At 41.1% G+C, this 14966-nt stretch overlaps 1 protein-coding gene across 1 annotated transcript in view; it reads left to right on the top strand.

Moving 5' to 3' along the window:
- LOC109884233 (piezo-type mechanosensitive ion channel component 2-like) overlaps positions 1-14966 on the top strand; it is a 243994-nt gene that overhangs the window by 195327 nt on the left and 33701 nt on the right. Inside the window, exons 44-50 of the mRNA XM_031806768.1 lie at positions 5887-6069; positions 6222-6516; positions 8540-8672; positions 8751-8898; positions 9074-9288; positions 13254-13412; positions 14480-14627. Of these exons, the coding sequence (XP_031662628.1) occupies positions 5887-6069; positions 6222-6516; positions 8540-8672; positions 8751-8898; positions 9074-9288; positions 13254-13412; positions 14480-14627 (1281 nt within the window). The remainder of the gene's footprint in view (positions 1-5886; positions 6070-6221; positions 6517-8539; positions 8673-8750; positions 8899-9073; positions 9289-13253; positions 13413-14479; positions 14628-14966) is intronic.

Here is a 14966-nt window from a genome sequence, read left to right on the forward strand (position 1 = left end):
GTCTATGACAGACATAGACACTGCTATAGTCTATGACAGACTATGGGATGCTATGCTATGGGATGCAATGCTATGAGATGCTATGCTATGGGATGCTCTGCTATGGGATGCTCTGCTATGGGATGCTCTGCTATGAGATGCTATGCTATGGGATGCAATGCTATGAGATGCAATGCTATGAGATGCTATGCTACGGGAAGCTCTGCTACGGGATGCTCTGCTACGGGATGCTCTGCTACGCTATATAGAAGTATGAATTTAATATATTACACATGTACTTTCTATGATAGTTTTACAGTTATTACAATCCTTTACATGAATATGTATAGTCTATGACCCTACACAATGAGTGTCTCTGAACACAAACATCATGATACTTATCTCTAAGGAAGCCCCTGAAGAAAAATACAATCTTTGTGATGATATAATCCCAGATATAATCCCAGATATAATCCCAGATATAATCCCAGATATAATCCCAGATATAATCCCAGATATAATCCCAGATATAATCCCAGATATAATCCCAGATATAATCCCAGACTATTTACATTTGACATTTTAGTCATTCAGCAGACGTTCATATTCAGAGTGATTTACAGTCAGTTCATTTATCTGAAGAACAGTCATTAATTTGTCTGAAGAACAGTCAGTTTATTCATCTGATGAACAGTCAGTTTATTAATCTTAAGTCATTCATCTGAAGAACAGTCAGTTCATTAATCTGAAGTCATTAATCTGAAGAACAGTCAGTTCATTAATCTGAAGAACAGTCAGTTCATTCACCTGAAGAACAGTCAGTTCATTCACCTGAAGAACAGTCAGTTCATTCACCTGAAGAACAGTCAGTTCATTCATCTGAAGAACAGTCAGTTCATTCATCTGAAGAACAGTCAGTCATTCATCTGAAGAACAGTCAGTCATTCATCTGAAGAACAGTCAGTTCATTAATCTGAAGAACAGTCAGTTCATTAATCTGAAGTCATTAATCTGAAGAACAGTCAGTTCATTAATCTGAAGTCATTAATCTGAAGAACAGTCAGTTCATTAATCTGAAGTCATTAATCTGAAGAACAGTCAGTTCATTCATCTGAAGAACAGTCAGTTCAATCACCTGAAGAACAGTCAGTTCATTCATCTGAAGAACAGTCAGTTCATTCATCTGAAGAACAGTCAGTTCATTCATCTGAAGAACAGTCAGTCATTCATCTGAAGAACAGTCAGTCATTCATCTGAAGAACAGTCAGTTCATTAATCTGAAGAACAGTCAGTTCATTAATCTGAAGTCATTAATCTGAAGAACAGTCAGTTCATTAATCTGAAGAACAGTCAGTTCAATCATCTGAAGAACAGTCAGTTCATTCATCTGAAGAACAGTCAGTTAATTCATCTGAAGAACAGTCAGTTCATTCATCTGAAGTCATTAATCTGAAGAACAGTCAGTTAATTCATCTGAAGAACAGTCAGTTCATTAATCTGAAGTCATTAATCTGAAGAACAGTCAGTTCATTCATCTGAAGAACAGTCAGTTCATTCATCTGAAGAACAGTCAGTCATTCATCTAAAGAACAGTCAGTTCATTAATCTGAAGAACAGTCAGTTCATTAATCTGAAGTCATTAATCTGAAGAACAGTCAGTTCATTAATCTGAAGTCATTAATCTGAAGAACAGTCAGTTCATTAATCTGAAGTCATTAATCTGAAGAACAGTCAGTTCATTAATCTGAAGTCATTAATCTGAAGAACAGTCAGTTCATTAATCTGAAGTCATTAATCTGAAGAACAGTCAGTTCATTCATCTGAAGAACAGTCAGTTCATTAATCTGAAGAACAGTCCGTCTTTAATCTGAAGAACAGTCAGTTCATTAATCTGAAGAACAGTCAGTTCATTAATCTGAAGAACAGTCAGTTCATTAATCTGAAGAACAGTCAGTTCATTCATCTGAAGAACAGTCAGTTCATTCATCTGAAGAACAGTCAGTTCATTAATCTGAAGTCATTAATCTGAAGAACAGTCAGTTCATTCATCTGATGAACAGTCAGTTCATTAATCTGAAGAACAGTCAGTTCATTCATCTGAAGAACAGTCAGTTCATTCATCTGAAGTCATTAATCTGAAGAACAGTCAGTTCATTCATCTGATGAACAGTCAGTTCATTAATCTGAAGAACAGTCAGTTCATTAATCTGAAGAACAGTCAGTTCATTCATCTGAAGTCATTAATCTGAAGAACAGTCAGTTCATTCATCTGAAGAACAGTCAGTTCATTAATCTGAAGTCATTAATCTGAAGAACAGTCAGTTCATTAATCTGAAGTCATTAATCTGAAGAACAGTCAGTTCATTAATCTGAAGAACAGTCAGTTCATTAATCTGAAGAACAGTCAGTTCATTCATCTGAAGAACCGTCAGTTCATTCATCTGAAGTCATTAATCTGAAGAACAGTCAATTCATTAATCTGAAGTCATTAATCTGAAGAACAGTCAGTTCATTCATCTGAAGCTTTTTAAAATTTATTTTTACCGTCATTTAACAAGTCAATTAAGAAAAATCATTTTTTACAATACCAGGAGGCAAAAGGCCTCCTGCAGGGACGGGTGGCAGGTATTAAACATAAAAATGTAGGACAAAACACACATCACGAGAAGAGAGATACCACAACATTACATAAAGAGAGACCTAAGACAACAACACAGCATGGTAGAAACACATGACAGCTCAGCATGGTAGCCACACAACATGACAGCAACATTGTAGCAGCACAACATGGTACAAAACATGCTACAAACATTAGGACAGACAACAGCACAAAGGGCAAGAAGGTAGAGACAACGATACATCACGTGGAAGCAGCCACAACTGTCAGTAAGAGAGTCCATGATTGAGTCTTTGAATGTAGAGATTGAGATAAAACTGTCCGGTGTTTTTTTCAGCTCGTTCCAGTCGCTACCTTCAGCGAACTGAAAATACGAGCGACCCAGGGATATGGGTGCTTTGGGGACCTTTAACAGAATGCGACTGGCAGAATGGGGGTTGTATGTGGAGGATGAGGGTTGCAGTAGATATGTCAGATAGGAGGAAGTGAGCCCTAAGAGGGTTTTGTAAATAAACATCAACAAGTGGCTTTGTGCCGGGTATACAGAGATGAGGAGTTTAGAGTTCAGGAATGACGAGAGCACCTTACCTGCCGATCTATAAATTACGTCTCCGTAATCTAGCATGGGTAGCATGGTCATCTGAATCAGGGTTAGTTTGTCAGCTGGGGTGAAAGAGGAGTGATTATGATAGAAGAAACCAAGTCTAGATTTAACCTTAGCCTGCAGCTTCTCTCTACTGAGAGGAGGACAGTGTACCGGACGATGGGGGGGGGGCAGACTTCTTACGGAGCCACAAGACCTTTGTCTTGTAGGTGTTCAGAACAAGGCTAAGGGCAGAGAAAAGCTTGTTGGACACTAAGAAAGCTTGGTTGTAGAGCATTTAACACAAACTCCAGGGAGGGGCCAGCGTAGTATAAGACTATATCATCTGCATACAACAATACTGCCTGAGCAATATTGTTGATGTAAATTGAGAAGAGAGTGGAGCCTAGGATCGAGCCTTGGGGTACTCCCTTGCCTCAGAGACAACAACACTCCTTAGCCGATCCATAAGAATGGAATGGTCTGCTGTATCAAAAGCTTAAAAATAGCAGCACAACATTGCACAAAATCAAGGGCAGTGGTGACATAATTTAGGACCTTTAAGGTTATACCTCATAATGACAAAGTGAAAACATGTTTTTTTTTATTTGTGCAATTGTTTTTGTAAATGAAATACACTATATATACAAAGGTATGTGGACACCCCTTCAAATGAATGGATTCAGCTATTTCAGCCATACCCATTGCTGACAGGTGTATACAATCAAGCACACAGCCAATCAATCTCCGTAGACAAACATTGGCAGTAGAATGGCTTTACAGAAGAGCTCAGTGACTTTCAATGTGGCACTGTCATAAGATTGCCAACAAGTCAGTTCGTCAAATTTCTGCTCTGCTAGAGCGGCCCCGGTCAACTGGAAATGCTGTTATTGTGAAGTGGAAACGTCTAGGAGCAACAACGGCTCAGCCGCGAAGTGGTAGACCAAACAAGCTCACAGAGCGCGTAAAAATGGTCTGTCGTTGGTTGCAACACTCATGACCGAGTACCAAACTGCCTCTGGAAGCAACGTCAGCACAAGATCTGTTCGTTGGGAGCTTCATGAAATGGGTTTCCATGGTTGAGCAGCCGCACACAAGCCTAAAGCTCACCATGCGCAACGCAGTGGAAAAGTGTTCTCTGGAGTGATGAATCACGCTTCACCATCAGGCAGTCCGATGGACTAATCTGGGTTTGGCGGATGCAAGGAGAACGTTACCTGCCCGAATGCATAGCACACACTGTAAAGTTTGGGGGAGGAGGAATAATGGTCTGGGGCTTTTTGTCATGGTTCAGACTAGGTCACTTCGTACCAGTGAAGGAAAACCTTAACGCTACAGCATACAATGACATTCTAGACGATTCTGTGGCCTCCAACTTCGTGGCAACAGTTTGGGAAAGGCTTTTTGCTGTTTCAGCATGACAATGCCCCCGTGCACAAAGCGAGGTCCATGCAGAAATGGTTTATCGAGATCGGTGTGGAAGAACTTGACTGGCCTGCACAGAGCCTGGACCTAAACCCCATCAAACACGTTTGAGGTGAATTGGAACGCCGACTGCGACTCAGGCCTAATCGCCCAACATCAGTACCCGACCTCACTAATGCTCTTGTGGCTGAATGGAAGCAAGTCCCCAATCGATGTTCCAACATCTACTGGAAAGCCTTCCCAGAAGAGTGAAAGCCAGTATAGCAGCAAAGGGGGGGACCAACTCCATATTAATGCCCATGATTTTGGAATGAGATGTTTGACAAACAGGTGTATACTTTTGGCCATGTAGTGTATTTTTTTTGGTGCAGGTTTGTGGGACGCTCTTAAAGGGGAAATGAATCCTTATGAGTAAGGTACTATACTTAAAGGGAAATGAATCGTTATGAGTAAGGTACTATACTTAAAGGGAAATGAATCCTTATGAGTAAGGAACTATGACAATAATTCAAATAAACACTTTAATCTATAAAAAAAAATGTTTGTCACAGAAAATAGATGATTTGCAGTATGGATCAGATGAGATGGAGGTCATTACCACTAATAAGGACATTTTAGATATGCCGCAGAATGTTTAAACAAACCAAGATGTTCCACAAGCAGATGTCCACATACTTTTGGTCATGTAGTGTATCTCATTTATTCACACCTCTGAGTCAATACATGTTAGAATCACCTTTGGCAGCAATTTCAGCTATGAGTCTATCTGGTCTCCCCTAAGAGCTTTGCACACCTGGATTGTACAATATTTGCACGTATATTGTTTTTATAAATCTTCAAGCTCTGTCAAGTTGGTTGTTGATCATTGCTAGTCAGTCATTTTCAATATTATAATATATAACATTATATATATATAATATTTAAAAAATATTACGTTTCGGGGTTCGAAAAAATGAGTGCAGAATGCTAACTCCCGTTCGTGTAAGCTGGTAGCATAGCTAGTTATATACAAACCGCCGATGGTACTTTTTATAAGTGCAATGCAGTTGATGATGACATCAACATGTATTGGGGTTGACCTCCATACCGTTATACTCAGATTTTGTTTTACCTCAACATGGTGTGAAAGACACATAGAAACAGTAGGCAAATTTTTCTGGGGGGCAATCATGAAATTGAGTCGCGTTGCCATGGCATTTCCATTGTTTCAGCGAATTGCGATGGGATCTCTTTACTGCATCTATACTATTGTCGGGTTTTACTTGCATGTCTTCTCTTCTAGGTCGCCATCGTCATCAAGTACTTCTGCCAGTTTGGCTTCTTTCCCTTCAACCAGAACCCGAAGGTGAACGGGAATAAACCCTACCACCCTCCAAACATCATCGGAGTGGAGAAGAAAGATGGATACGTCGTCTATGACCTCATACAGCTTCTGGCGCTCTTCTTCCACAGGTCCATCCTGAAGGTACGTCTGATCTAGGATCAGGTCTTTCAGGTCTTTGTTATTATCAAATAGGTATTACTTACATCTCTTGGTCTCAGATCGTAATACAATGTGATTGTTTTGTTTCGTACTCTATTGGTACCCTACCTTTCCTCTACACTCTCCCGTCGTAGTGTCATGGTCTCTGGGACGAAGACGACCTTAAGGACACCAAGAAGGAGATCCTTCGCCAGGACACTGAGTCGAAGGAACACGAGAAGGAGAGGGACGCCACTCCCGTGCCGTCCTACCCCCGCGAGAGGAAGGGGTCGACACAGACCCTCAGGTCTATAAATCTGGGCGTGGGCACCTCCGTGGACTCCATGCACTACCTCCAGCAACAGCAGCAGACCTACCAGAGAAGAAAGAGCTCCAGTGGAGGGTCTCATATCTCCCACCAGTCAGTCCACTCTTTACGCTCCAAGAGAGGTCAGGGACATACTTTACTTGGCAACTTTACATTTACATTCCACATGTTAGTCATTTAGCAGACGCTCTTATCCAGAGCGACTTAGTGAGTGTTTTCCATTTTCATATTTCTTCGTGCTTGTCTCCCGTGGGATTCGAACACACAACCCTGGCATTGCAAGTGCCATGCACTCTATACTCTACTTTCTCTCTACCTTGGCTACTTACTGTATGTTATGTGGCTACTTACTGTACTTTACTGTATTTGGCTACTTACTGTACATTACTGTACTTGACTACTTACTGTACTTTACTTGACTACTTACTATACTTTACTGTATTTGGCTACTTACTGTACTTTACTGTATTTGGCTACTTACTGTACTTTATGTGACTACTTACTGTACTTGACTTGACGACTTACTGTACCTTACTTGACTTGACTACTTACTGTACTTTACTTGACTTGACTACTTACTGTAACTTACTTTACTTGGCTACTTACTGTGCTTTACTTGACAACTTACTGTATCGTACTTTACTTGACTACTTACTGTACCTTACTTGACTACTTACTGTACCTTACTTTACTTGACTACTTACTGTACCTTACTTTACTTGACTACTTACTGTACCTTACTTTACTTGACTACTTAATGTACCTTACTTGACTTGACTACTTACTGTATCTTACTTTACTTGACTACTTACTGTACCTTACTTTACGTGGCTACTTACTGTACTTTACTTGGCTACTTACTGTACTTTACTTTACTTGACTACTTACTGTACCTTACTTTACTTGAGTACTTACTGTACCTTACTTGACTACTTAATGTTCCTTACTTTACTTGGATACTTACTGTACCTTACTTTACTTGACTACTTACTGTACCTTACTTTACTTGACTACTTACTGTACCTTACTTGACTACTTACTGTACTTTACTTTCCTTGACTACTTACTGTACTTTACTTGACTACTTACTGTACTTTACATGGCTGCTTACTGTACTTTACATGGCTGCTTACTGTACTTTACATGGCTGCTTACTGTACTTTACATGGCTGCTTACTGTACTTTACATGGCTGCTTACTGTACTTTACATGGCTGCTTACTGTACTTTACATGGCTGCTTACTGTACTTTACATGGCTGCTTACTGTACTTTACATGGCTGCTTACTGTACTTTACATGGCTGCTTACTGTACTTTACATGGCTGCTTACTGTACTTTACTTGACTACTTACTGTACTTTACTTTACCTGACTACTTACTGTAGCTTACTTGACTTGACGTCTTACTGTACCTTACTTTACTTGACTACTTACTGTACTTTACTTGACTACTTACTATACCTTACTTTACTTGACTACTTACTATACCTTACAACGTCGCTACTTACTGTACTTTACTTGACTACTTAATGTACTTTACTTGACTACTTACTATACCTTACTTTACGTCGCTACTTACTGTACTTTACTACTTACTGTACCTTACTTTACTTGACTACTTACTGTACTTTACTTGACTACTTAATGTACCTTACTTTACTTGACTACTTACTGTACCTTACTTTACTTGACTACTTAATGTACTTTACATGACTACTTAACGTACTTTACTGGACTACTTACTGTACCTTACTTTACTTGACTACTTACTGTACTTTACTTGACTACTTAATGTACTTTACATGACTACATACTGTACTTTACTTGGCTACTTACTTTACTTTACTTTACTTGACTACCTACTTTACTTGACTACTTAATGTACTTTACTTGACCACTTACTGTACCTTACTTTACTTGACTACTTAATGTACTTTACTTGACTACTTAATGTACCTTACTTTACTTGACTACTTGCTGTACCTTACTTGCCTACTCACTTAACTTACCAACTTATTATTTTACTTAGCTAATTAGCCACTTTACTTTACAATAGGGATGGGGCCTTGCTCAATACATTTAGAGATGTAAGCTCATTAAATCTAGCCTTTAGCTCGTTGACATGCGTTGCCATCGTTTCCCCAGGCAGCACCAACTCCAGGAACAGTAGCCGTAGAGATTGGAGTGAGGTGTCAGTGCAGCAGAAGACCAAGAAACAGCTGATCATGGAGAAACTCAAAGAACAGATAATCAAAGCCAAGACCTTCACTATCAAGAGGTGGGTTTGATTGATTTTCTTTGTCATAAAATTTACCTAACATAATATTCTTGTACATTTGTTTTGTATTCTCTCCAGGACCATGAAGGTGTACCTGCCCATCCGTCAGTTCTTCTACAACCTGGTCCATCCAGAGTACAGCGCTTTGACAGATGTCTATGTCCTCATGTTCCTGGCTGACACCGTCGACTTCATCATCATCGTCTTCGGTTTTTCTGCTTTTGGGGTACGTACGTGTAGATAGTCTCTTTACATTTGACATGATCTTATCATCCAGTCGGAAACAGTCAGCAGGGTCCTGTGTGCCTCAGTCGGTCTTGGAAACACCAAAGTTATGGGTTCAATTCCCGCTCTGATCACATATTAAAAATGTGACATTAATGACTTCTTCTTCTCCTCAGAAACACTCAGCGGGAGCCGACTTCACGTCGTCTCTGTCGGAGGACCAGGTTCCCGGAGCCTTCCTGGTGATGATTCTGATCCAGTTTGGGACCATGGTGGTGGACCGGGCCCTGTACCTCAAGAAGACAGTGCTGGGAAAAGTCATCTTCCAGGTGATCCTGGTGTTCGGGATCCACTTCTGGTTGTTCTTCATCCTCCCCGGACTCTCTGATAGGTAAATACTCACCTTGTGATGTTAATTTGTTAATTGGTTAATTAGTTACGGAATCCACTTCTGGATGTTCTTCATCTTGCCCAGAATCTGACGTAACAACCATTCCAAACACTTCCTATAAATACCCTCTTCATAATGCATTATAATCACATGTATAATGCTTTATATACTAATGGTCATCATTTATTTCTGGATGTTCTTCATCCTGCCTGGAGTCGCTGAGAAATAGACTTCCCTCCTTTCTGTGTTAGTTAGTTAATTCATCTGATATAAATTCATTTGATTGATTGAATTAGTTAATTTGTAAACATATCAATTTTTTTCAGATCTGCATGAGTCCCTATGGGGTAGGGGCTTGTGATCGATTAAGGATGTATCATTAGTAACCGTGTTTAGCATTAGTAACCGTGTTTAGCATTAGTAACCGTGTTTAGCATTAGTAACCGTGTTTAGCATTAGTAACCGTGTTCAGCATTAGTAACCGTGTTTATCATTAGTAACCGTGTTTATCATTAGTAACCGTGTTTATCATTAGTAACCGTGTTTATCATTAGTAACCGTGTTTATCATTAGTAACCGTGTTTATCATTAGTAACCGTGTTTATCATTAGTAACCGTGTTTATCATTAGTAACCGTGTTTATCATTAGTAACTGTGTTTATCATTAGTAACCGTGTTTATCATTAGTAACCGTGTTTATCATTAGTAACCGTGTTTATCATTAGTAACTGTGTTTATCATTAGTAACTGTGTTTATCATTAGTAACCGTGTTTATCATTAGTAACCGTGTTTATCATTAGTAACCGTGTTTATCATTAGTAACCGTGTTTATCATTAGTAACTGTGTTTATCATCAGTAGCCGTGTTTATCATTAGTAACCGTGTTCAGCATTAGTAACAGTGTTTAGCATTAGTAACCGTGTTCAGCATTAGTAACAGTGTTTAGCATTAGTAACCGTGTTTAGCATTAGTAACCGTGTTTATCATTAGTAACCGTGGAAGACTGGAAGACTGCTTCCATCACGTGGACTGGGATATGTTTCGTATTGCGTCAGACATCAACATTGACGAATACGCTGATTCGGTGAGCGAGTTCATTAGAACGTGCGTTGAAGATGTCGTTCCCATAGCAACGATTAAAACATTCCCAAACCAGAAACCGTGGATTGATGGCAGCATTCGCGTGAAACTGAAAGCGCGAACCACTGCTTTTAATCAGGGCAAGGTGACCGGAAACATGATGGAATACAAACAGTGAAACTATTCCCTCCGCAAGGCAATCAAACAAGCTAAGCGTCAGTATAGAGACAAAGTAGAATCTCAATTCAACGGCTCAGACACAAGAGGTATGTGGCAGGGTCTACAGTCAATCACAGATTACAAAAAGAAAACCATCCCCGTCACGGACCAGGATGTCTTCCTCCCAGGCAGACTAAATAACTTTTTTGCCCACTTTGAGGACAATACAGTGCCACTGACACGGCCCGCAACTAAAACATGCGGACTCTCCTTCACTGCAGCCGACGTGAGGAAAACATTTAAACGTGTCAACCCTCGCAAGGCTGCAGGCCCAGACGGCATCCCCAGCCGCGCCCTCAGAGCATGCGCAGACCAGCTGGCTGGTGTGTTTACGGACATATTCAATCAATCCCTATCCCAGTCTGTTGTTCCCACATGCTTCAAGAGGGCCACCGTTGTTCCTGTTCCCAAGAAAGCTAAGGTAACTGAGCTAAACGACTACCGCCCCGTAGCACTCACTTCCGTCATCATGAAGTGCTTTGAGAGACTAGTCAAGGACCATATCACCTCCACCCTACCTGACACCCTTGACCCACTCCAATTTGCTTACCGCCCAAATAGGTCCACAGACGATGCAATCTCAACCACACTGCACACTGCCCTAACCCATCTGGACAAGAGGAATACCTATGTGAGAATGCTGTTCATCGACTACAGCTCGGCATTTAACACCATAGTGCCCTCCAAGCTCGTCATCAAGCTCGAGACCCTGGGTCTCGACCCCGCCCTGTGCAACTGGGTACTGAACTTCCTGACGGGCCGCCCCCAGGTGGTGAGGGTAGGCAACAACATCTCCACCCCGCTGATCCTCAACACTGGGGCCCCACAAGGGTGCGTTCTGAGCCCTCTCCTGTACTCCCTGTTCACCCACGACTGCGTGGCCACGCACGCCTCCAACTCAATCATCAAGTTTGCGGACGACACAACAGTGGTAGGATTGATTACCAACAACGACGGGACGGCCTACAGGGAGGAGGTGAGGGCCCTCGGAGTGTGGTGTCAGGAAAATAACCTCACACTCAACGTCAACAAAACTAAGGAGATGATTGTGGACTTCAGGAAACAGCAGAGGGAACACCCCCCTATCCACATCGATGGAACAGTAGTGGAGAGGGTAGTAAGTTTTAAGTTCCTCGGCGTACACATCACAGACAAACTGAATTGGTCCACCCACACAGACATCATCGTGAAGAAGGCGCAGCAGCGCCTCTTCAACCTCAGGAGGCTGAAGAAATTCGGCTTGTCACCAAAAGCACTCAAACTTCTACAGATGCACAATCGAGAGCATCCTGTCGGGCTGTATCACCGCCTGGTACGGCAACTGCTCCGCCCACAACCGTAAGGCTCTCCAGAGGGTAGTGAGGTCTGCACAACGCATCACCGGGGGCAAACTACCTGCCCTCCAGGACACCTACACCACCCGATGTCGCAGGAAGGCCATAAAGATCATCAAGGACAACAACCACACGAGCCACTGCCTGTTCACCCCGCTGTCATCCAGAAGGCGAGGTCAGTACAGGTGCATCAAAGCTGGGACCGAGAGACTGAAAAACAGCTTCTATCTCAAGGCCATTAGACTGTTAAACAGCCACCACTAAAATTGAGTGGCTGCTGCCAACACACTGACTCAACTCCAGCCACTTTAATAATGGGAATTGATGGGAAATGTAAAATATATCACTAGCCACTTTAAATAATGCTACCTAATATAATGTTTACATACCCTACATTATTAATCTCATATGTATACATATATACTGTACTCTATATCATCTACTGCATCCTTATGTAATACATGTATCACTAGCCACTTTAACTATGCCACTTTGTTTACATACTCATCTCATATGTATATACTGCACTCAATACCATCTACTGTATCTTGCCTATGCCGCTCTGTACCATCACTCATTCATATATCTTTATGTACATATTCTTTATCCCCTTACACTTGTGTCTATAAGGTAGTAGTTTTGGAATTGTTAGCTAGATTACTTTTTGGTTATTACTGCATTGTCGGAACGAGAAGCACAAGCATTTCGCTACAGTCGCATTAACATCTGCTAACCATGTGTATGTGACAAATAAAATTAGATTTGATTTGATTTAGTAACCGTGTTCAGCATTAGTAACCGTGTTTATCATTAGTAACCGTGTTTATCATTAGTAACCGTGTTTATCATTAGTAACCGTGTTTATCATTAGTAACCGTGTTTATCATTAGTAACCGTGTTTATCATTAGTAACCGTGTTTATCATTAGTAACCGTGTTTATCATTAGTAACCGTGTTTATCATTAGTAACCGTGTTTATCATTAGTAACCGTGTTTATCATTAGTAACCGTGTTCATCATTAGTAACCGTGTTCAGCATTAGTAACCGTGTTCAGCATTAGTAACCGTGTTCAGCATTAGTAACCGTGTTCAGCATTAGTAACCGTGTTCAGCATTAGTAACCGTGTTCAGCATTAGTAACCGTGTTCAGCATTAGTAACCGTGTTCAGCATTAGTAACCGTGTTCAGCATTAGTAACCGTGTTCAGCATTAGTAACCGTGTTCAGCATTAGTAACCGTGTTCAGCATTAGTAACCGTGTTCAGCATTAGTAACCGTGTTCAGCATTAGTAACCGTGTTTATCAGGGATTGTACCTCTGTCCACTTTGCAGGCGTTTCAATGAGAACACAGTAGCCAAGCTGTGGTACTTTATCAAGTGTATCTACTTTGGGCTGTCAGCCTATCAGATCCGCTGTGGCTACCCCACCAGGGTCCTGGGTAACTGCCTCACCAAGAGCTACAACTACACCAACCTCTTCATGTTTCAAGGGTGAGTATGGACACGGTAGGATGTAGTAAGACATTCAACTCATATATTCAAGTCACATTCAACATACAGTGACTTGGGAAAATATTCAGACTCCTTTTTGTTATGTTACAGCTAAAACCTACACACAATACCCCATAATGACAAATCGAAAACCTTTTTTAAAATTTTTTATTGCAAATTTATGAAACCATTTAAAACAGAAATACCTTATTTACATCAGTATTCAGACCCTTTGCTATGAGACTCAAAATGGAGCTCAAGTGCATCCTGTTTACATTGATCATCCTTGAGATTTTTCTGCAACTACTCTGGATTCCACCATTGGGAAACCTGCTCCAGAGCGCTCAGGACCTCAGACTGGGGCGAGGGTTCACCTTCCAACAGGACAACGACCCTAAGCACACAGGCAAGACAAGGCAGGAGTGGCTTCGGGACAAGTCTCTGAATGTCCTTGAGTGGCCCAGCCAGAACCCGGACTTGAACCTGATCTAACATCTGAAAATTGCTGTGCTGCGACACTCCCCATCCAATCCTGACAGAGCGTGAGAGGATCTGTGGAGAAGAATGGGAGAAATTCCACAAATACAGGTGTGCCAAACGTCATACCAAAGAAGACTCAAGGCTGTAATCGCTTCCAAAGATGCTTCAACAAAGTACTGATTAAAGGGTCTGATACTTATGTAAATGTGATGTTTAAGTTAAAAAATTTGTAAACATTTGCAAAATTTTCTACAAACCTGTTTTTGCTTTGTCATTATAGGTTAATGTGTGTTGATTGATAAGGGGGAAAAAAACAATTTAATCCATTTTAGAATAAGACTGTAACTTAACAAAATGTGGACAAAGGGGTCAAGGGTTCTGAATACTTGTAGAATGTACTGAATACCACTGTTGCACAATGTGCAAGTCTCAAATTGTGCACCAGGGTTGTAGTACTCGAGTCCCGGACTCGTAACTTGACTCAGACTCGACCAGTAGTCATAAATTCTCTCTCCCATAATTCAACATGCTACATATGAGAAATAGGCTGTGAATTGAGTGTCCTAACCCCAGTGTTCTCCTTCCAGGTTCCGTATGATCCCGTTCCTGTCTGAGTTGCGTGCAGTGATGGACTGGGTCTGGACCGACACCTCTCTGTCTTTATCCTCTTGGATCTGTGTGGAAGATATCTACGCTCACATCTTCGTCCTCAAGTGCTGGAGGGAGTCAGAGAGGGTAGGTTGTGTATCCTCCACCGAAAGCTTCACACCTCTTTAATTTTTCCACATTTTGTTGTGTTACAGATGGAAATTCAGATGAATTAAATTGGGATATGTTTTTTGTCACTTGCCTACACACAATACCCCATAATGTCAAAGTGAAATGATGTTTATAGACATTTTTACTAATGAATTAAAAATGAAAAGCTGAAATGTCTTGGGTTAATAAGTATTCAACCCCTTTGTTATGGCAAGCCTAAATAACTTCAGGAGGTACCCTCAGTCCACACCTATAGTCCTCCTCTCCCCTCCAGTTGTATCCTCAGTCCATAACTACAGTCCTCCTCTCCAGTGG

The sequence above is a fragment of the Oncorhynchus kisutch genome, linkage group LG27, assembly GCF_002021735.2.
Source record: "Oncorhynchus kisutch isolate 150728-3 linkage group LG27, Okis_V2, whole genome shotgun sequence".
NCBI lineage: Eukaryota > Metazoa > Chordata > Actinopteri > Salmoniformes > Salmonidae > Oncorhynchus > Oncorhynchus kisutch.